This window comes from Carassius auratus, unplaced genomic scaffold, assembly GCF_003368295.1.
Source record: "Carassius auratus strain Wakin unplaced genomic scaffold, ASM336829v1 scaf_tig00215316, whole genome shotgun sequence".
NCBI lineage: Eukaryota > Metazoa > Chordata > Actinopteri > Cypriniformes > Cyprinidae > Carassius > Carassius auratus.
The window spans coordinates 1,873,873-1,896,539 of record NW_020528035.1 but is presented as its reverse complement, the minus strand read 5'-3'; the positions used below and the strand labels follow the sequence as shown (position 1 = coordinate 1,896,539).

Sequence of the window (22,667 nt, the reverse complement as noted above, 5' to 3'; positions counted from 1 at the left end):
TTGATTGGTTCACATTCACCCCACATAATGTATCTCAGTAGACTGCACATTTCACTAATTATATTATTTAAAAGCGAAGAAATCAAGATCAAAAGAGAAATACATTTTTGTTTTGATCCCCACCAGAATGTTCTGTTTTCCTTTTTTTTTTTTCAGTGACTAAAGAGCAGACAGCTGCCCATGAGAGCATTCAGATCTGCCAGGTGGCCATGACTATTGTGAAGCTCATTCTGATAAAGTGTCCTTGTTGGGTTGGCAGAGCTGCTTGCAGCAAACAAGGGCCATGGGTTCTCAGAGGATGTTGGCAGGAGAGCCAATATTTCCCTAGCAACTCACTGAAGAGGTCACTCAGTTGCTGCTATTTGCAGTGTTGAGACTGCAAGAGAGGCAAACCTTACATTAAAGCTCATTCACACGAAAACAACACATTCTCCTGGGATTTCTTTGATCCTCAGTTCTAAAAGACGGAATATCCTGAAAAAAGGGCTTGATGAATATTACAGAGAGGATTGTAATGAAATAAAGAGAAATCCTGAAATCAAATATAAAACATGTCTCACTCAAGACTATTCTAGCTCTTTTGCATGCATCCCATTACCTGATCATCTCAGTGGTAGTCCCAAAACCATAAGATTTAATTTTAAATTTGGGTTTATATGCTGTGAAATTTTTAATGATCATTATTTTCCCCACCTTAAATTACCATAGGGTTAGGGTTGGGTTAGTTAGAAAAGTCTCATTCTAATGCATCCAGATGATGTACATTTTATTTATTTATTTATTCAGTAATGAATACAAAACAAAACAAAAAAAAAGTTCCTAAACTGTCACGAAAATAATGGCAAGAACAAAACAGGTTAAATGTTTTAAAGCAAAATACGATTTTGTATTTCTTTCTTTTGAGTGTGGGATAAATATTCATCCCTTTATAAGTTTTATTAAAAATTAATAAATATGCAGTAATGCTGGAAAATGCAATGCAATGCAAAATTGTGTAATAAATAAATTAATAATAATAAAATACAAAAAAAGTAATAATAAAAGAGAGGCAGGAGGCAATGTTGTCTAATTTTACCATCTAAATGTTTTATTTGTGTTTTGCAATGACACTGGCTTTTTAAATCTCTATTTTCTTCAGCACTTGCTATCTTAGGAGATGCGTTGGAATTGTAAACAGTGAAAATGATAAAATACATTTCATAAAACTACTTACAAGCAGTGTACGTCCAAGGCAGAGGACGACCAAACCTGCTCCACCCCAATTTATAACAATACATGTCATTTTATAGCTTTAAGGTTCACATATTTACATAGGTACAGCAACGCCTCATGGCACAACCACAAAACCTTGTGTGTTTTTATCGTTTTACCATTTTTTCTTAAGAATTATATATACATCCATTAACCCGGCTGCCTGCTGCCAGGGAAACACAGTTACAATAATTTGTGTACTAATGTAATTCTTACATTACCTGTAACTTGCAATAAAATTAATACAGAGCTCAATCTATTGTCTTTTTCATAAAAAAGGTAAACTTATCCATAAGATAAGTCGACAAATAAAAATAATAAACATATTGCACTTACATCAGGATAGTTGTGGACCTGGATCAAAGTGGAAAAGGGAAATTCAGCTGAGTGCAATGAACAAAGCAACCAGTGAAACCTCTAAATAAATAACTACATTTTTTGTACTGGTAAAACATGGCGTCTTATCAACAAATATAGGGAACCTTGTGCCCTATTAAATATAGAGTGCATGATTAAACCTAAAGTCTGGAAAAACAACAATTTAAGTGTAGAAATAGAAGGTTAAGTAGGTCTGGAAGCTTCATAGTTGAGTGTCATAATGTCCTGAGAATACGGTCTCTTCCATTCTTAATGTGGAGCTACAATGGATGGCTTATTGGCTTTACATACGCAGCTAAGCATGTTCAGTTTAGTCTTTAGAGACCAACGACAGTCCATTTCAAGCTCTTCAGTCTTCAGGTGCAGTTTGGTCCATTCCCCTAGAGCATTTGTACACTTACTCATGAAACGTGTATTAAATTAGGGATGTGCCAGCATTTTGTGCACCCCTTCATGTGATATGGAGTCGACAGACATGGAGGAAAATTCACAGGAACACCACTGAGCAATAAGTGCACGATCATCAATGTTTTCTACATGCCATCCAGACATCAAACACCATAGGCACAAGACATTTCTGAAATGTCCAGGAAAGTCATCATGAAATGGAGAACAAAGAGAGGTGCAGTGCTTGAGCAGAAGAAGAGAAACATGCTTAACAGTACCCAGCTGTCTTAGTGTTAAAGAGGCAATAATCGCCTCTTTTGTCTCCAGTACACTTGGAAAACCAATTAAATAAAATTTAAATGGGAATAACCAGCATTATTCAGCATGGTGGTGCCCCACTCGTCCAGCGCCATTAGGTCGGTCACACTACCTTTTCCTCTATCTTTCACCTTTTGTAAACAAAGCCTTGTGCATTTCTCCACTCCCTGTCTTTTTAGCACATTAACAGATAGAATGGCTGATGAGAATGAAATGCTAAGTGAAAGAAACCTCTCCAATGCTACTTTATATAGTCTCTCTTTCTCGCTTTCTCTCTCTGTCATCTTAGGAGGAGGAGGATGTCGATGTGGTGCTGGGTTTCTTTTGATTCACTAAGTCCATGTAGAGTTCTGAACGCAGAAATCGAGGGTACGAGTCTTTCTCCATCAGGCCATATATCCTTCTCTGGGCCAGGTCGAAGCAAGAGCGATCAATGTTTTGCAAGTTTTCTTTAGTATGTTCCCTGGTGTAGGAATCCAGATTCACCTGGAGGACAAACAAAAAGCCATTACTTCCAAGTCAACAGCCGTTTAAATTCATGTTATGGCTAGGTTACAGACCAGAAAGACCAGAAAGCATTTCAGATTCCCCCCAGTCCATTTATGGACCGTCTATAGACCTTGTGCTCCAGGAGGGCCACTTTCCAGCAGAGTTCAGCTGTATTCCTAATTAAACACATCTGAACCCATTAATCAAGGTCTTCGGGATCACTAGAAATGTCTAGGCAGGTGTGTTGGAGCTAAACTCAACTGGAAAACGGCTCTCCAGGAGCAGGAATAGACACCTTAGGTTTAATTCATATTGCGCAGAAATGGCAAATCGCTGCGTACAATGCAATATGACTGACTTTATGCATCATCCAAGTGTTTTATTTATATTCCACATGGGAAAAAGGCATGTTTACATTGACTATGAAATACTAAGTGCTTACTATTTGTGGAAATTCTGACAAGTCATGGAGCCTTAACCTTATAAACACAACTTTGTTGGTTTCTATGACATTTTCTTTGAAACCATTCATGAAGATTGACAGACTTAAGACTGGCACACTTTATTTAACTTTTAAAAAGGAGTGAAATAATAATAATAATCCCATATCTTTGGTAATTTAGTATATTATCGATTACGTTTGCCCAAAGTTTGATTATTGTAATAGGTCACCACTTTTTGTTAATTGAGAAGTCATGATCCTGAAACTAAAACCAGCTGAGCAATAGCCTATTTAAACTATATTCCTGCTCCTAAATGGCACATGAAACAAACTGTGATTGGTAATTTAACATGTTGGTAAAATGATGTTTTTCCAGTAGCCAGAGTAAGCTGAAATCTGGACTGGACTTTACGTTGAAAGTCAAATATCTGGCAACTTGAAATGATACAAAGCTCAGCCTTCTTTAGTTTTATTGCTCGAACAATTGCTGCGAGGTCCTGTTGCTCATCTGATTTTGAATTTCCAAACTGCTTTCCAAGTTTCCAAGTAAACTATGCTATCTGCTGTGTATTATGTGTGGCCAAAGGGGAGACCATTAGTCAGGCATGACATCATATCCTCCACGGCTGCTTCTTTGACCAATTTTTAGGCTCATGACACAAAGCAGATTATTTTAAGAACATTTCCACCCTTTTTTATGCTGCTAAATACAGAATGGTGGCATTGTTTATATGTAATGAGAGGTACTCAACATTTCCCAATTAATATCTGGAATGACTTTTAGTGTTCACTTTTATAATTAAACATGAGACTTCATGCTCACCTCCTTACAGGACTGGATGGCAATGAATTCCGCAAAGATTTTCTTAGCTTTTGATGCCATCTTGGATTGTGATTTGATCTTCTTGTAATCCTCACAGGTCAGCCAGAAATCCAGATTCTCTTCACTAAACTCTGTGCGCAAGAAAGCTCTAAACGCCGCCAGCCCATCTGATGAGAGAGAGGGAAAAAAATAAAGAGGTAGAAAAGGGGAGATGTTATTGGATGGATAAACAGAGAACTATGGCAACGGCAGCCTTCCCTGAAGAGGCAGCGCTGAGTGCCAAACCCTGAGTCACTACTTAAGGCATAAACTTAAGAACACGACTCCAACCAACGATTTAATTACATTATTTCTCCTCCGAGACTCCCACTGCCATGTACTGGGTACCATGAAACATTTTCATAATTATTCTTTTTTTTTTTTTTTTTTTTTTTTAGCATTTCTTATTTTAATTAAGTTCCTGGCTCGCATTCATGGACTTAACTTGAAATTCAAACCCATTATTTGTACCAAAGGTTGCTGTAGCTGCCAAGCACAAAAAGGTAATCATTGCAGCAAAATGATAATATTTGCACTGATTTTAGATCATTTTATGGAACTAGAAATACCAATGAAGTCGCTACATTTTATGCAGTACAGAAAAAAAATAATAATAATAATTCAGTTTATGATTATTTTATAGCATATGCATCACAGTGACTTCCTTATACAGTAGCATTACACACATTTTTACAGGCGTTTTTTTAAAGATTTCCTTTCAGCTCTAAAGGCACCCAGTATTAAAATAGAAGGAAGTGTGGCCCCGTCCCAAAGCACACAATCACCTTTCCGTTCTCATAAGAGCCTGCTGATAACAGCATGTGGATGCTCTCAGGTTTTCATATGAGGGAAACGGAAAAAGACATTTCCTGCCTCAAACCTCAGGATCGAATTGCATCACAAGCACTTTCAACATCACCAAACGAGTGAATCTGATTAAAGACCACGATATGGATGGTGGGTGAGTGCTTTGATCTGTGGTTTTCTCTGACTCCATATGGATGTAGGATTCAGTTAATCTAGGATTACTATGAGAGCCATTGACCATGTTCAACAGACCGTTCATTCAGTGACTCAGAGCAGGAAGTTGAGAGGAAGCATGCATGCTTAACACACTGCAACAATGCAGTCATCATCCCTTGGACTCAAACCAAGCCAATGGAATTCACCAAATAACCCCCCCCCCCCCTCCCAAAAAAAAAAAGAAAAATTCACTATATACATGAGGAAAGGAAATGGCATAAATAGAATATGTCTTACATTTGTGGATGAGCAGCTTGTCCAAAGATTCTCCCCACTTCATTGCCTCTTCTGGAGTGGGCCTGCAAATAAAGGCAGAGCGATTTTTCAGCAAACCCATCTCTGTCAGGTTTCTCATTGTGTGACCCATTCGAAGCTCTGCCCTTCTATCTCTTGAGTGTGTGTGTGAGCACTGTCAAAGTGTGTGAGTGTCTGAGCAAGTCTCTCTTGGATGGCCTCTTTTATACTTTCCACTGTGGAGAGGAGGGGGTGGGATCTGGCTGCTCCAATAGGATTAGGTGTCAGCCAGAGGCTCCGCCCACAGCTTCTCTCAAAGACTCATTCTTGCCTTCATTGTCTGTCTAAACTCAGCAGTCTGCAGCTTTAACACTTACTGTGACACTGCCAAATAAGGAAACTGTATCTAACATGGGAGTGTTATTCGACATAAACCCATCATTCAGATCATAGAGTGCACTTAGAGATGTGCGCTTTAAAACCATAGGGTTTTTGACCTACTTACAACTTCTGTGCATTTATGATTTGTAGATCTGTGCCATGAAACATTTTATATTCTGCAGTTAATTCTGCAGTGTAAAAACACTCTTAAAATACTAATACTAACAATAACATTTATCTCTGCAATATATAAGTGTTTTTGCAGCACATATCTAATCAAAATTTAACCCTTTGATGCATTACTTTACATTAGACAGGTCTTTTAAATACATTTTAACCACCATAGTATATAATTATTATATCAATGACTGTCAAATATACATAGTAGGTTAAAATTTGCTGCAATTTTGCGTGCTTTTGTCATTTGCAATTTTTTTTATGTCTCTATTTTATATATATATATATATATATATATATATATATATATATATATATATATATATATATATATATATATATATATATATATTATTTTTTTATTATTATTATTATTTTTTAAACTAAAATAAAAGAGTTACTTTTTTAAATTGTGGAATATGAAATATCTATTACTATTTTATTACTATATCTTTTATAAAAGGGTTATAAATACATGTTAATTGCAAAAAAAGCCCTTCAAAAGGTATTCATCTAAAAGACATCTTTTTAGTCCTTTCTCAGTGTGTCTGTCTCTTTCATCCTACACACATGAGCAGAAAGCCACCAGCTGGTTCATTACCCAGGAAGCAGGCGGACATCACAAATACACACACACATACACACACACACAAACACACACGCTTACTTGACAGACTTCATGGATTTGTCGAGCTTGCCAACTGGGCTGCTTCCGGGAGACTCATTCCTCCTCCTCAGGAAAGCGAGTCGGTTCTTCATGTCTTTGGCCCTGCATAAAAATGCACAGAAGCGAAAGAGTTGAGTTCTGCAGGTCATAAACAAACCAACAAATCGATCGAAGTCATGGAAAACACAACCCCATGAAGCCAAATCTGATTGTCAGTGCAGTAACCCATAAAAAGTTCTTCTGCCGTACATGTTTTCCTAAATCCGCAGTTATCAAAGTTGAGAAGACGTTTAAAGTTCCTGGATCTGGATCTTTCATCAGCTTCTCTTCCTTCTCGCCAGTCCTGTGTCTGAGCGAGAGGATGAGTGAAGGGAGGGTTGTGTCACTCTCCATACCTTCGCTTCACTGTTCAGGTGCCACCGGGAGTCCCGGAGGCCCTAACCTAGGGCCGATGGGCCCCGGAGACCACTGTGGAGTGCAGCTGCATCTCCAAATCTCCAAAAACCTGACTGTTCACCCCTGGATCCACGTCTCATGAGATGTGCGCTGAACCTCCAGATGCCCGTCCTCCCTCTGCCTGACCTCATGTACCTCTTCCTGAGGAACAGTCTTCACACAATTTCCGCCCACTGATTTCCACTGTGGCTTTGCAGATCCTCTGCCCTCATCAGCTCCACTTGGCCTCTCGTAACGCAGGCAGAGGCTGATGACAGTACCAAAAAAAGAAGCTGAATCCCATATTTGGCCCTCTCAGGGCCACCGTTCCCACTTAAAGCACACACTGAGTGTTCCTGCGAACCATGATTTTACAATAGGCATGAGGTGTTGTTAGATACAACATGAAGTTCATACAATTCAAATACCCAATAAACTATTATTCTGCCATGCAGTATATCAGCGTAATTGTTCAGCTGTTAGCAGTTGCTGAGCTACATAGGAACTTGATGCTCTGTATATTGGCTGTTGTATAACAACTTATCTAAACAGAATTTAGTGTCCGAGCTATTCATTTTGTTATCTGGCACTGTTCAGTGATTTTTTTTCCCCCAGACGGTTGGTTTAAAAAAAAAAAAAATTATAACTGTATGCAGACTATTGTTCAAAGTAGTTGTTGTTTTGTTTCTTATGTTTAGTTTTTAAAGAAGTTTCTGCTGCTCACCAGGGCTAACTTTATCCAGTAAAACTGTGAAATATTTTAAATAAATGTTATCTGTGTGAATATTGTATAGTGTCATTTATTCCTATGGACAAATCTCATTTTTCAGGATCATTACTCCAGTCTTCAGTGTCACATGATCCTTCAGAAATCATTTTCTAATGATGATTCACTGCTAAAGAAATAATGAATTCATTATTTATGTTTATATTTTTTTCAGGATTCTTTAATGAATATGAATTTAAAAATAATTTATTTGAAAACAAATTCAACATTTATTTGAAATACAGTTATTTTCTAACAATGTAAATGACTTTTCTGTCACTTTTGATCAATTCTGATTCATTATGGCAATAATACGGTATTTATGGAAGTAATAGTTGGTTATGCAGTGATTTGCCTCAACAGTGTGACACAAAAACAGCCTTTGCAGTGCGACAGTAGAAATAAGTCAAATGCTTTAATAACTGCTGGCTAATAATCTGACCAAAAATGTCTCACTCCTCTGGCTATGATGACGGAATGCATAAACGAGCCTCAACAGGAAAAAGGAAGTCTCCAACTATGTATGACATATTATGTTGCCCTGTAGGCATGAATGGCTAAAAAATCCCCCTCTTTAAAGAGGACTAGCTGGTGACCATGCCAGGCTCTTCTTTCTCCAAGTAAAATTACAACACAAGTCCTGAGCGAAAAGATCATACATCAGGATTACAGAATTCAATCAGTTTAATTTAAACTATAAGTACACCCCCAAGTCCCAAAGCTAAAGCTGTTAGTATCTGAGAATCCAATCAGCTCGGCAAGATGGGAAATGAGATGATGAAACGTTAGTCAGCCGTGGTGTGACTAACTGAGAGGAAGTTCCTCACACCAGATGTTTGAGAAAGAGGTCGACAAAGCTAAAAGCTATGAAAATTAAAATAAGTGAAAAAGTAGGTCAGTTATTGATGAGTCTGAATGCTACACACCTATAGCTTATAATAGCGAACTTTAAACTTTATGGTTTAATCTAATTAATTACAATACATTTTGCCTTATTCAATACATTAATTTTGGCTTATTCAATACATAAGTTTTGTCAAATTTGATTAACTAGGAAGACTACATGTATACAATTCTGTATGACTTCAATGAGAGTGCAATATTCTGAGAACTTTATTCTGTTATAACATATGTCATTTTTAAACAATTTAAACTATCATCTAAAATCTTGCAGTCAAATCTGTTTTATATTAAGACCTGTGACGTTTGACAGAGATATTTACACAAACACTTTTTACTTTTTAGTCTCTGGTGGGACAAAAGAATGTGAAAGCGCTCAGAATTGAAACCAGAGTCTGCTCAGATAGCATCATAAATGCTGAAATCATCAGGCTTTTTGGTAGATAAACTGACTCACACACAAGGCTTCAACAGCTTTTTTCAACACAAGATTGCAAACGGCTATCAAAACATTAAAAATGCCAAAGAATGCAGCATTTTGGATGGATTCCTGTTGATTGCAAATGTGTATGTCAAACTTTGCACACTTTTAAAAGAAACAGAGTAGGGGGAACAAATAAATCACAAGATATTTGATTCCAAAGCTCTCTTTGTATAAAAATATAACTTTTACAAGGAATAAATGAAAGCTGGCCAATAGGAATGTGTCAAACTGATTTATTTTTAACTTCCAGTGGGAGATCTGGTTTAAAATGAAAAGGTCTGAGAAGGAGGGTTTTGGATCATACGCACAAGAGGAAAGATTCTCATCAGTTTATGGGCTCTGGAAAATATTTTGAAGTGTAATGAAATGTTTTATGATCCAGGTTGGGTTTCACTGTGATCTTATAAGCTGTGTAGCGTTGACGAAAACAGATGAATGCAAACAACAGGAAAACTGGCCTATGAACAGTCCTTTGAGTCTATAACTTATGTAGACAGTGACATAAGGCTGAGTTTGTCCTCATTCAGTGCACAGAAATCTACACGTCTTGTAAGGCTGTCAGTGACATTAGATGCAATGCTGCCACCTACTGGATATGGTCATTATCAACACTATGTATGGGAGAGAGTTAACCACTTAAGATTTGCCCATAAACCTGCTAGCTTCTGTTCTCAAATACAAAGGATTTACAAATCAACAACAACAACAAAAGTAAAGAAATAGAAATGTCACATCCCATCCAGTTTAAATGCATGTAGGAATTGTGTTAAAGAATCACACACACACACACAGGAATATGTGTGTGTGTGTGTGTGTGTGTGTGTGTGTGTGTGTGTGTGTGTGTGTGTGCACGCGTAGCCAAGGAAACACCCTCTGGCCATTCAGTGCCACAGTGTTGAGATTCCACACTGCTTTGCAACACTGTTAGAATTGCCATGTGGCATCAGTCTGCCTGCCCTTCTGCACGAGAAAAACACCCCACCAGTGAAAATGTGTTACAGAGTATTAGTTCAACTATACAAAGAGGAGGAAAGAGGACTAAAACACTCAAGCAAATGCTTGGCCTTTTAGCTAAGATCAAGCATAGTAACAGTGCTGTTAAGGAATAGTTCAGCTCCCAAAAATTTAATTTTGTGAATATTTCCTCACTCTTCTAGTCCATAATCCATAATAACACTTCCTCCATTGATCCACTGTTGTCATCTCCCATCAAAATCCACCAGCATATTTGTTTAGAGTTGTAGAGTTGTAGAGTTGATGTTTTCATTTGTATGCTTGTTCTCTGCATACTTCTCACCTGATTCACACCAGATTTCACTGGAGAAAGCAATATAATGGATAAAGGACTTGGTTTGGAATTGAAAATGCCTTAATTATGAATTTGTTTCTTATAAACACACAGTTTTTGGCTTCACAAGATGTAAATTTATGTACTGGTGTGGATAACTTGGATGTTTTTATCAGCTGTTTTACAGGACTCTCATTCTGACGGCACCCATTCACTGCAGAGGAGTGACTCCATTGGTGAGCAAGTGATGTAATGCTAAATTTCTACAATGTAGAAACAAATTTAACATCACATATTCATCTTGGATGGTCTGAGAGTATATTATCAGAACATTTTCATTTTCGAGTGGACTTTTAAATACCAAATTTGTACAATTCTTTTACATTACACATTTGTCTAGGCTTTTAGCTAAAGCAAATTTCTTGCATACATTTTTTAATCAGTTCATGCATTGTTAGGAAATCGATCAGTAATGCCATGCTCTTCTCTTTAAGCTACAAAAAAAGTATAACTCAGACTTCAAAAAAAATTGGTGAAGGTATTGAAGTTACATATCAAAGTTAAATGAGAATATACATTTAAGTGAAGGTTCAGAAGCAATGAAACATTTATTACATGATCGCAACTTATTTTTTTACACCTCTCAAAGGACATTGGCCTCTCCTACTAATTTACAAGTTTAAACTTTTAAACCGCTAAGCTCTTTAATTAAGACTTTTCAGACACCATATGGCATATTGCATGATCGTTTGCATGTCCAGTTGTGTCAGAAGCTGTGCAAGCTGGTCACATGCGGTGGGAAAAGACATTAAAAGTGACTGCAATGCTTGAGCGAGGCAGCAGTCAAACGTCTGTCATGCTTGACCCCTCATTTAGAGAAAAAACACTGGGCTAATTATCAAGCAGAAGCAGCTGCTCCCGCGTCTCCTCACAGCACAGGCCTGTAATCTCTCAACAGGAAGGACACGCCCTCACTGGAATTTATCAAATTAGGATGCTCTGATCCAGCTCCTCTGAGTCTGTTGACAGACATTTCCCCACGGCCAGCCCTGCAGGGTAAGCCAGAGATAGAGGAGGAGAGGAGATGGTTGCAAGCCACAATTATCTCCAGGCTTTGCCAATTCCCTCTCTGCCCGTCTCATATTGCTGCCCATAATAGAGCTCAGCACTATTCCAGGCCATGAAACCAGGACACTTGCTGTGAGAAAGACATTTAGAACGTGACAACTATTGTGTTGAATTTATACTTTGTACTTCTGGACATTTTCTGGACTTCACAATTAAAAACTAATATGGAATTTTATCACATGAATGACACAAAAGTTGTTTGAAAGTTGTAAAAAAAATGTATTATTCATTATTAATTAATCAAGGTATATAAATAAAATAAAAAATTTAACAAGTAAATTAAATGAAATTACAAGTCTAAAATAAGTAATAAAATAATTTCAATTTTTTAAAAACAAATAAGCTAAATAAATAAATGTTTATATTTTGGAGTGAAATAAGATCTACACATATGTTTGATACATTTCATGAGATTCACGCAAACAATTTGTTGAAACAATCCAGAGACACTTTAAAATATCTTATGTGCAGAACATCAGGAAACAAAACCCACTCAAGCTTCCAGACAGATTTAAACCAACACAAAATAGGAAAGACACTTTCAGGTTAATGAAACCACCAAACATCAAAATCCAAAAGAAAGGAAAGCTGAAAAATCAGCACTTCACGTGAAGCACTCCCAAACGCCCTGCCAGACGAACCACAGGAGACGTGAACTCCTCTCACCCTCATCTTTTTCCTCTTCTAAAGTTACCTCATGCTTTCTATTTTTACCTCCCTCTTTCCCTCTTCTCATTACTTTGAGAACCCTCAGAGCAGCAGAGGAGACACTTATAGGTCCCTACCTTTCAAGGTACTTCTCAGAGAAATCCACCATTGTGTGTAAGGTGTGTGTGAGGGGTGGAAGAGCAGGGTGCTGGGACAGTCACATTCCTCTAACCGCACACAGAGCCTCTGTATCTTTATATAGCACAGGATCTCAGGGAGGCAGAACTAGTGAGAGCCAATCACAGGCCAGATCTCCACTACCACAGACTGCTGTACTGTGTGTCAGTATGTTTACAACACACAATCTATCTATCTATTTATCTAATTATCTATGATGTTATGTGCATATATACATTTCAAAAGTATTTCAAAAGGTATATGCAAATTATTGTAAATAAAGAAAACACAAGAAAGTTAGGTTTCAAATTCTAAAATAGTTATACTGACACCTGTGTGAACTCTAGGGAAACTGCCCTAAATCATCCACTAAAAAGCACTACATATCATGTTTGTAAATGTATATGCCTTTTACATTAGCGCACATGCTATGGACCATTGAGACCATTCATGATCACATTCAGTGGCTTTCACCAGATGCCCAGTAATTTCATCTCAGCTGAATTTCTCTTTCAATGGAAACGCTCATAATGAGGTGATGTGATGACAGCTACTCCAGCCACCTCACCTGGGAACTGCGATCGGAAGCTCATGTTGACATTGAAGGTTAGGGTCTGCAAACGCATCCTGTAACGTGAAAGCAGCTGTCCTGGGCCCTTGGATGAGCCACGGCTCAGCTCTTTTCAGAACAGTTGAATATGTAGACTGGGCGACTTTCTCTTTCACCAGAGGTCTGCAGTTACACTGATCTGAGACGAGTGCTAGTGTCGGCTTTCTGTGTCTAGTCTGCTGTCATAAACCAGGTGCTAAAAAGGTCGAAGCAAAAAATAAAAACAACTTCCTGCTATTAGAGCCAAACCAGGTGCTGCTTCTGTCACATGAACTGATCTGTGTAGGTAATAATATGTTATTTTGTAAGTATATGGATTACTTGGGTTGTTACCAACATCTGGTGAAAATTTCATGTCAACATCTCCTTTAGAAATTTATATTTATTGGGTAAAAATTTGGATGTGTTCAATACTCATTTTACCTGCTGTAGGTGCTTCTGGATATTAAAATAGTGTCTTCTCAGTGAGATGCTCGACCCGACCTTTCATTACAAATGTGAGAGAACACACAGGTAATAATTTAAAGGGGTCATATGATCATTAAATTTGTCCTTTCTCTTTGGAGTGTAACAGGCTCTTGTTGCAGGAAGAAGATCTGTAAAGTTGCAAAGACTAAAGTCTCAAACCAAAGATATATTCTTTATAAAAGTTAAGAGTCAAGTACGGCAACCTAAAATGGCTCATTCTAACACGCCCCCACATGTCTACGTTTAAATGTTCATACAAAGAAAGAAGGTGTAACTTTTATTCTTGCTCCACCACCATGCTGTGTATTTCATTGTGAAACCAAAGCTACATGTTTGACCTTCCAAAACAAGACACAACTAGAGTTCAGTGGTTAAGTTGTATCTACAGAACAGTTCAACCCAAGTTTTCAGATGTGTGCCGTGCATTTTACGAAGGACGAGGACTGTTTCCTGTGAGAGCAGCCTACAATGCTAGTGTCTGTTTCTATAAAGTGGGGCAGTTCCAACTTTGCAAAGACAGTCTGGCGCTTCTGGCCCACAGTCTGAAAGTATGTTTACATATTTAAAGAATTTGCCTCTGACGATTCAAATGCGAGTTTTAGGCAGAGTTGCGCTTGTCGTTTGTCATTTCTCTGATCACAAATGCAGACATGGGTTTTAGGTTTACGTGGTACAATACGCAATGCAACTTATATTAAGGCAGTATTATAATCATTATAATCAGTAATTATGTCCCCACTGGATGCAACAGATGCCTCGTTTGAAATGGGTTTTATTGGTTTTGTCTTGTCACGCCGGGACACACGACATCACAGTATAGTAAGGGGTGTAACATTTAAGATAATGATACCCCTTTTTCCCCCATATCCTGTAGGTTAACATGCAGAAACATCTATTTCAAGTCTAAACCTTCTGTCCTGTTCACAAATTCAGTGTCTAGTTGCTCATATCAAGCATCTATGATAAGATAAGAGATGAATATAATATGATATCAGAAGTCACTGTAGACTGACTTTTCCACCATTGCTGACATGATGTCTATATACTGTTGAAGATATGTAAATTCAGGGGAGAGAAGAGAAAACATTTGGTGTAATATTCCTGTTTAATATTGAAAGTGACATACAGCCAAGTACGGTGACCCATACTCAAAATGCGTGATCTGCATTTAACCCATCCAAAGTGCACACACACAGCAGTGAACACACACCCAGAGCAGTGAGCAGCCATTTATGCTGCGGCGCCCGGGGAGCACTTGCTCAAGGGCACCTAAGTCATGGTACTGCCAGCCAGAGGCTCGAACCCACAACCTCAGGGTTAGGAGTCAAAATCTAGGCCATGACTTCCCAACTACATCATTCAACTAAATGAGGCTCAATTTCACATACATTCACAACAGCGTGCTGCCCACATTCCACTTTCGCTATAACAACATTTTTGTTATTGCATATGCTGCATTGTGGCATTCACTGTGGGTGTGTGTGTGTGTGTGTGTGTGTGTGTGGACTCAACTAGGCCATCTTGGTTTGGGTATAAAGAATCCAGGAAGGGTACATTGGTTTTGAGTGTGGTAACAACACATTTTAAATAAACACCTCTCTGAACTGATATGTGATAGGAAAATGGAGAAGTATTGGATCAGGTGGATGTGTGTTGGTTGACTGTCCCAGTTTCCAGCTTGGATACTTCTTTAATGTTGTCTGGATATATCAAACAATAGTGGGTGGAGTTAGAGTAAACCTTTGGCAAGACAGGCTATTTGAACTTAGTGTAAACTGACATTCTGCAAAACAAAGGATAATTCATCACAAATAAGGGTTTATTTCTACAACACTGCAAACCACGCAGTTAGTCAGCTGGTCAATCTGTGACATTTAGATTCTCTGTTACTTTTTCAGGACACAGTTTAACTCACAGCTGAAGAGTCTGTGTTTCCAGTCTTGATTTCAAATGTGTATGAATGGAAGTGAATTCAATGCTGAAGTCTAGTGTTACTGTGACTTAATGCAGCTGAAACAACAGAATCAGAGCAGCTGCAAACTTGTAGTATGTATATGTAAAATAAACCACTCCCATGACATGCACTACTTGCACTGATCTATGATGAACTGCTGATTTTAAATAAAGCGGCCAGTTATTTTATGTTTATGTATGTTTTCAATGTGCTGCAGCCACCAATTCCCCAAACACCTCTTAAAATTAATGTCTGCAAGAAGATTAAACCATTACAACCTCTTGAGAGACAGAAGCAATATTCAGTCAGTGGAATATTAAGTTTTAATCCCTCAAATTGATCGAGGAAACCTGTGGCTGCTAAACATACCAGATCATTTCACCACAGATTAGCCTAAGGCACTAGGCCTGAAAGACTAAAAATTGTGTCAGTACTCTAGACATGTCTCTCTGTGCCCATTAACATTCATTTATAAATAGAAGATCAACATGACCAATAATTGAAAAACACTGTTAAGAATTAAATTTATAGACATTTCATCAAATTCAAAGTTCAAGTTAAATCATGTTAATGACAAAAATATTTATTTTTAATTAAACAAAGTAAGTAATAAATTGCATTATCTTGTGACTGTATGTACAAAAGTTCATAGGCATGGGGTATGATTGACTGATTGACTGATTGATTGAAATAATTAAAGGGTTAGTTCACCCAAAAATGTAAATTCTGTCATTAATCTTGTATCGTTCCAAACCCATAAGACCTTCATTCATCTTCGGAACACAAAGATATTTTTGATCAAATCTGAGAGCTCTCTGTTTCATATTAGAGATTTTTTTAAAGATCTTTAAAATATTTAATACTACTGTATTTAAAAAAAAAAAAAAAAAAAGGAAATGCAGCCTTGGTGAAGAGACATATTTAGAAAACATAAAAAAACATTAAAAAGTGCCCTGAATGTCATTATTACAAATGCTGTACTAAATAGAATATGGAAGTAGTTTCTGTATATTTTTTTATACATTTAAATTTGACTAACCATATCAAAAGAAACATCATCTAATCTAATCAACAATGTTCAAGTTAGTTTCAGTCCCAGACAGTAAAAACTTTTCCTCTATTGTGTTGACCTCACTATAAGAGCACAGGGCAGTTGATGTCATGAGGAGCGGTTTTAATTCCATTGTTCTGTGAAGAGTGTTAATATATACCTAAAGGCACAATTCACACCTCACAATAAAAGGGAAAAATTAACTGTCTGTGAAGAGCTTAACACAGTATCACACATGATAAAATATTCACACACACACAAGCTTTAGTGAGCTATGACAACAGCATCAAAACCATCATGGAACTGAAGAAGTTTGAGATGTAGGACACTGCTTTCAGAGCTTCTTTTATAGATTGCGCAACACACATAGACTGCATACAATGCTAAATGTGCCCAGATTAGGTTAAAGTTAGTGTTTCCTTTTTTTACAATTCAAATACCTAACCCATGTAAATTCTGACTACAATCAATCTGATTTCACAATGTGCTACTACTGTCTTCAATCAAATGAAACAGCCTCAAATAATGGTTCAGTCTTATAAATCTCTTAGTAACACTTCATAATAAGGATCCATTTGTAAACATTAATCAACAACAACACACTGAAAAGGATTTACCTGCAAAACAATTTCCACTCAGAAACTGTTAGTAGATTTAAATTAATCATAATAAATCGCAAGTGGCCCATTGAATTAAACATGAATTTTTGAAGTAGAAAGACGAACATTTTCTTTGTACAAAAGTACTCTTCATTTACAACTTTGAAAAATCCAACATATTGCAATGAAGTTAACATAAACTAACAATTATATTTCTAAAGCATTTACTAACCTTAGTTAATATTAATTCCAATATGAACTAATACTTTGCATTATTAGAGTCTTGTGTCTGATCGCTTTATTTAACTTCTTTATAACTTATTTGACTTTATTTAACCTAGCTAACATGAAATAAAAATGAAAAGTTGCGATTTTATTAAGTAACCTTAACAAGGAAAAATAAATGCTGTAACAATGTATTGCTTACTGTAAGTTAATATTATTCAATGCATTAACTTATGGTAACAAATGGGAGATAAAGTAAAGCGTTACCATCTCTTCAAAAAGTGAAATCAATTCAGGAACTACCATCGCATTTGCCACAGTTGTCACAAAGTGGAAATTTCCCTATTAGATTAAAAAAAAACTAATGAAGAACTAATGACCAACAATGATATTATCTAAAAGCCCTCAAGTATTTCAAAACATCCCATCAAATGATAAAATACGTAACATGTGGAGACTGAACTCTCACTAGCACCAGTAATAAACATATAATGCTGAGAAAATGGGAATGGTACTTACAGGTTTTTGGATTTCTGCTTCTTCTTGGTCCCGTCAGGATCCACGTCACAGCTGCATTCAGAGCTGGCGCTCAGCTGTGGAGAGACCAACAGTCGGCATCATCCAGTAAGGAAAGCAATGCAGAATTGCAGTCCCACAAGTAGCTAAACCAAGACAAGTTAATCCTCACCACCTGGTACAGGCCATAGCACTACACTGTGTGTGTGACCCTGGTTTCTGTAATCCTCAGCAGCGAGCGTGTGAGATTGTGTGTGTATGTGATAGGCTCAGTTGGCCTCCAGCCATGCCTGGATTAAAGCAAAGGGGCTCAGACCGTGGAGTCACATTACACTTCCTGTCCTCAGAGGGATATAATAGGCTGAACTGACCAAGAAGAAAACAGGGGGAGGGGGAGCAAAAGTCTGAAGGTTTGAGACCACTTTGTATGTAGAAGAATGAGCCATTGTGTGCGAGTCCCATCTTGACCCCTGGTCTGGCTGTGGCCATACATGGCACAGACCTCGCATGTGGCGACTGGACAAAAAACAGCTTTACTTGGCCCTCTCGGTTCAACAAATATTTCCTCTTCTGTATATATATTGTTTTGTTTCGTGTCTGAGCTCCCACGGGATTTGTCACGCCTCTGAAAATTAGGCCTTATCAAGTAAAAACATTGTTTCAACAAACTTTTGTGACAATGGCACATTATTCTCTAGACTTGTAAGGTTTCTACTTTATTGTGGTGTACAGTGTTTAGGAGTAATGTCAAAGTAAGATATATTGTGGATAGTTGTAACAAAGGGGTTTAGCCATGCAAAATAGTAAAACAAACAATACTTTATATAAATACCATGGCTGTCCTTTTTAATTGTCAGGCTATATTAATTTTGAAAGTAATGGTAATGGAAGGAGAAATAGCTTGTTCTTTTTGTCGTTGTTATTGTTGTTTGTTTGTTTTTTGTTTATTTGTTTATTTTTTTGTTTGTTATTTGTGATGTAAATCACAGATAAGAGTAAGTATAATTGATTGGAAAAAAAGAAAGAATAGGCTGTTGACTTGATATGTGGGTGTTTTTAAGCAGACTAAATGATTGGAGAACTGTACCACTAGAGATTAGTCTGTCATTTATTGGGTTATGGCTATTTTGATTAAATATTAAAGTCAAATAAATAAATACATAAATAAATAAAAAGTGCATGAATGAATCGTTCACAATAAATCTCTATTTTCCAAATGTTATTTTATCAATAGCATGCGTTTATAAACTAGAAACTAGGAGATTTTAATTTCACACTGACTTAAAGTCCATGATTTCTGTTATAGTTACAACTCACCTCAGTTCAGGGATAGTTCTAAACAATCCTACTTTTACAGGTATCTATAAGTACACCCCTTAGCATTATGGTGGGCATGATTGAGTTGTCCTACAGTAAAGAAACTCTTTAAAAGGGTAGTTCTGAATTTAAATGGTAGTTCTGAGAACAGAGTTAACAGAACCCACCCATAGCCTCACAGGGGTCAAAACGGTCAGCGCTGGCATCACAATAAAGCAACTAATCTTAGGACCCTGAATGTGGGAAGCAGGAAACCCCAGATTCCCAGAGGAGCCATTTCTGTAAGCTCTGATGCCAGGAGCAGGAGAGGTTGTGTAGATTATTTTTTATAAAAAAAAAAAAATTCTCTTTACCTCAGAATTGTAAATTGCTTCTTGCGTACTACTGACTTTAAAGCACTGCAATCAAAGAGATTTACACAGATTTATATAAATCTCACAATTTATTCACTTTAACTGCTGGATGAAAAAAAAAGCTGGTATAGTACACTCGGGCCCCGTCCACACGGAGACGGAGCTTACCCCAATCCGATCTTTTTTTTCCTCGTCTCAAGAAATATCCGCGTCCACACGAAACCGCATAATGATGTAGAATACATGCCAGACCAGTATGTGGCGCTGTAATTCTGCCACAGAGATACACTAAAAACAGAGAAGAAGACTTGGACTATGCTCATAAACCTTGCGCGTGGTACACAAACGAACATGGAACAATACATTAATTAATCAGTGTTAATGTTAGTTAATAAAAAGACAATCGTTCAGTGTTTGTTCATGTTTTTGTTGCTGTTACGTGACGTAGAGGTGTCTGACTAAGGGGGAGACGTTTGCTGATGACGTCATCGTTTCAGAAAATATACGGATTAGCCGTCCAGACGAAAACGCAAAGACGGCGTTTTCAAATTTATCCACTCTGGGACCCGGTTTCAAAAAATAGCGGTTTCACCTGATGAAAACGCCGGATCCGTGTGGACAAAACGCCTATCCGATAAAAAATTTGTGCGTATTCACAGAAACGCGTCTCCGTGTGCACGGGGCCTCATTGGCATGCAAAAGTTTGTGCACCTCTAATTGTTGTTATTTATTTATGTATTCATTTCCTTCCTTCCTTCCTTACTTAATTACTTACTATGAATAGTTAAGAGAATAATAAATGAACTACTGTCCAACAAGTAGGCTATAAAGATTATTAGGTCTGTTTATACTTTTAGGGTGTATTCACACCTGTCGATTGAATTTAACTCAAATTTGTTTCCTCACTTGGTGTGGATCAGGTGTAATCACACTCAGATGCTGACCAAACAACCATACATAATCTCGATCCGGTTCCAAACAGACGCAGTTACATTTGAATGGATGAACCAATGAATGGATGATCATAGCACATTCGTGTTTTTGTTTACAGTTTCTGGTTCAATTGCGAAAAGGGCAATGTGAAACCGCACCAAATAAAAAAAACTAGCAGACTTTCCTAAGAGTATAAAACACGGAAATGTGAACCATGCAAAAGACTCACAGATAACCTTTAACAAGGTCTCAGACATTAGCTTGTTAGGTAAATAGCTCTATAGCTTGTTCACAATCATTGTTAGGGAAGGCCAGCTGACGCAAATTTTAAAGCGCTATAAATACTCTGACTTGTCAGTCAAAAACCATGGGTTCCTCGGAACAGTAATTTCCTTAGTTTGTAATGTAATTAAGAAATGCCAGTAAACAGGGATGGTGGAGATCAAGATGAGGTCTGAAAGACCAAGAAATCTTTCAGAGACAACTGCTAGTAGGATTGCTAGAAAGGCATATCAAAAGTCACGTTTGACTGATTCAAGAATATTTAGCAGACTGTGACGCAGCACTAAATATACCTTTGTGGATGAATCAAGTCAAGAAAAGCTTCCCTGCCTCCTCACTACAAAATTCTCTGTCTGAAGTTAGCAAATGAAGCATGTATGATTGAACATATGTTTTTGGAGGAGAAAAATGTGCAGAGGTTTGGATGGATCATGTTGTGGGCTTGAGTTGGAGCTAGTGATATGGGGAATATTTCAGTGCTAGAGGATAGGTCCAATTAAATAACTGGAAAAAAAATATTTTGGAAGCAAATATCATTCTGTCTTTAAAAAAAAATAATAATAAAAATGATTAAGATTAAGGTTAAGATTAAGATGATAAAGGGTGGCTTTTACAACCAGAATCCTGCTCCTAAAACATGCAAAATCCACAATGGTCAACCTCAAGATGTGCTTTTCTATTGAAGCCATGACTCAAAATCCCATCAAGCATCACTGAAAATCTGTGATTATGCTCTCAAAAGACCAAGACAGACTAATAATTTAATGAATAGGATTCTTTTCCCAGGAACAATGGGTGCAAATTCTCCAGACAAGAATTGAAAGGCTCTTAGCTGGCTAAAATACAAATTGACAAGCCGTGACACTTTCCAAAAGTGGTGTTTAAGTACTGACCATTGTAATTATTGTATACCTTGATACTGTATAATTATTAATAAAGAAATTTCATTTTTTACTTAATACTCTATCTCTTGAAAACAGGGCAGCTTCCATTCACTTAGCTATTCATCATAACATAAATATAGACCAGGGGTGCAAAAACTGTTGCATACACTTACATATGTGTATTTTTCATAAAGAAGATTTCTTAAAATTTAATGTTATGATTTCAGGTAATGATAGCTTCCATCTATATGTGTTTACTCCGAAATCCTAGTTTTGCTGATGCCCTTGTTTCTAAGGATTTAAGAGCTGAAGTAGTAGTTCACAAAATTATGTTTTTCATTATGCCTCTTTAAGCTTATTCACGTTCAAATACAAAAACTTGATGCATCCCAGCAGGCAATGTGCCCCACTAAGTGACATAATGCCAAACGGCATTGCATTTTGTAGCCAAACAACGCATGGAGAATGGTATTTCAGAAATGTGACAGAGAAGAATGTTTTTTTGTGAAAAATACTTAAATTTTGGTATGTTTCAAATATCTATAAATTTGCTTCAGTAGAATAGAAATATGGCATACAAGTCATATGGGGGTCAATAAAATATAATGATGAAAAAGCATCAATAAATAAATGAAATTCATATGGTTTGACATATTTTATTATTAGCTATTGGGGGGGGGTAATTAAGTAATATTTGAATGTGGTTTGTCATGTGTGATCAACATGCAGGCAAAAAACAATAAAGATAAAAAAATAAACATTCTGGAAACCTATAACAAATAAAGCACCCTACAAACCTTCATTACTGCGTCAACTCTTCAAAACATAATTTTATTTATGAACATATTTATTTAAAAATATAAAAGCTTTCTTTTATAGACAAGTTTACATCACTGACGTTTTCTTTTTTTTTGACTCACTTTTTTTTCTTTTTTTTTTTAAAGGACTGGATTTTATGCTTTTCTTGGAAAACAGCACAATCATATTTCAGACTGATTGGAGTATTTGGTAGCAGAATTCTATTTAGTTCATGGATGAAC

At 37.0% G+C, this 22,667-nt stretch overlaps 1 protein-coding gene across 5 annotated transcripts in view; it reads right to left on the bottom strand.

The window, feature by feature from the left end:
• Window positions 1-1,064: 1,064 nt before the first annotated feature.
• Window positions 1,065-22,667, bottom strand: part of rgs3a (regulator of G protein signaling 3a) — a 170,523-nt gene continuing 148,920 nt past the window's right edge. For 2 of the 5 annotated variants that reach the window (XM_026259999.1, XM_026259994.1), the window contains 5 exons: window positions 17,862-17,935; window positions 6,610-6,711; window positions 5,388-5,449; window positions 4,089-4,255; window positions 1,065-2,820 (listed from right to left, as the gene is read on the bottom strand). In XM_026259999.1, the coding sequence (XP_026115784.1) occupies window positions 2,620-2,820; window positions 4,089-4,255; window positions 5,388-5,449; window positions 6,610-6,711; window positions 17,862-17,935 (606 nt within the window). In that variant the 3' untranslated portion in view covers window positions 1,065-2,619. Of the gene's footprint in view, window positions 2,821-4,088; window positions 4,256-5,387; window positions 5,450-6,609; window positions 6,712-6,858; window positions 7,416-12,395; window positions 12,503-17,861; window positions 17,936-18,030; window positions 18,047-22,667 lie in introns of those variants that run through there. The other 3 variants (XM_026259998.1, XM_026259996.1, XM_026259997.1) reach the window with 3 other exon arrangements.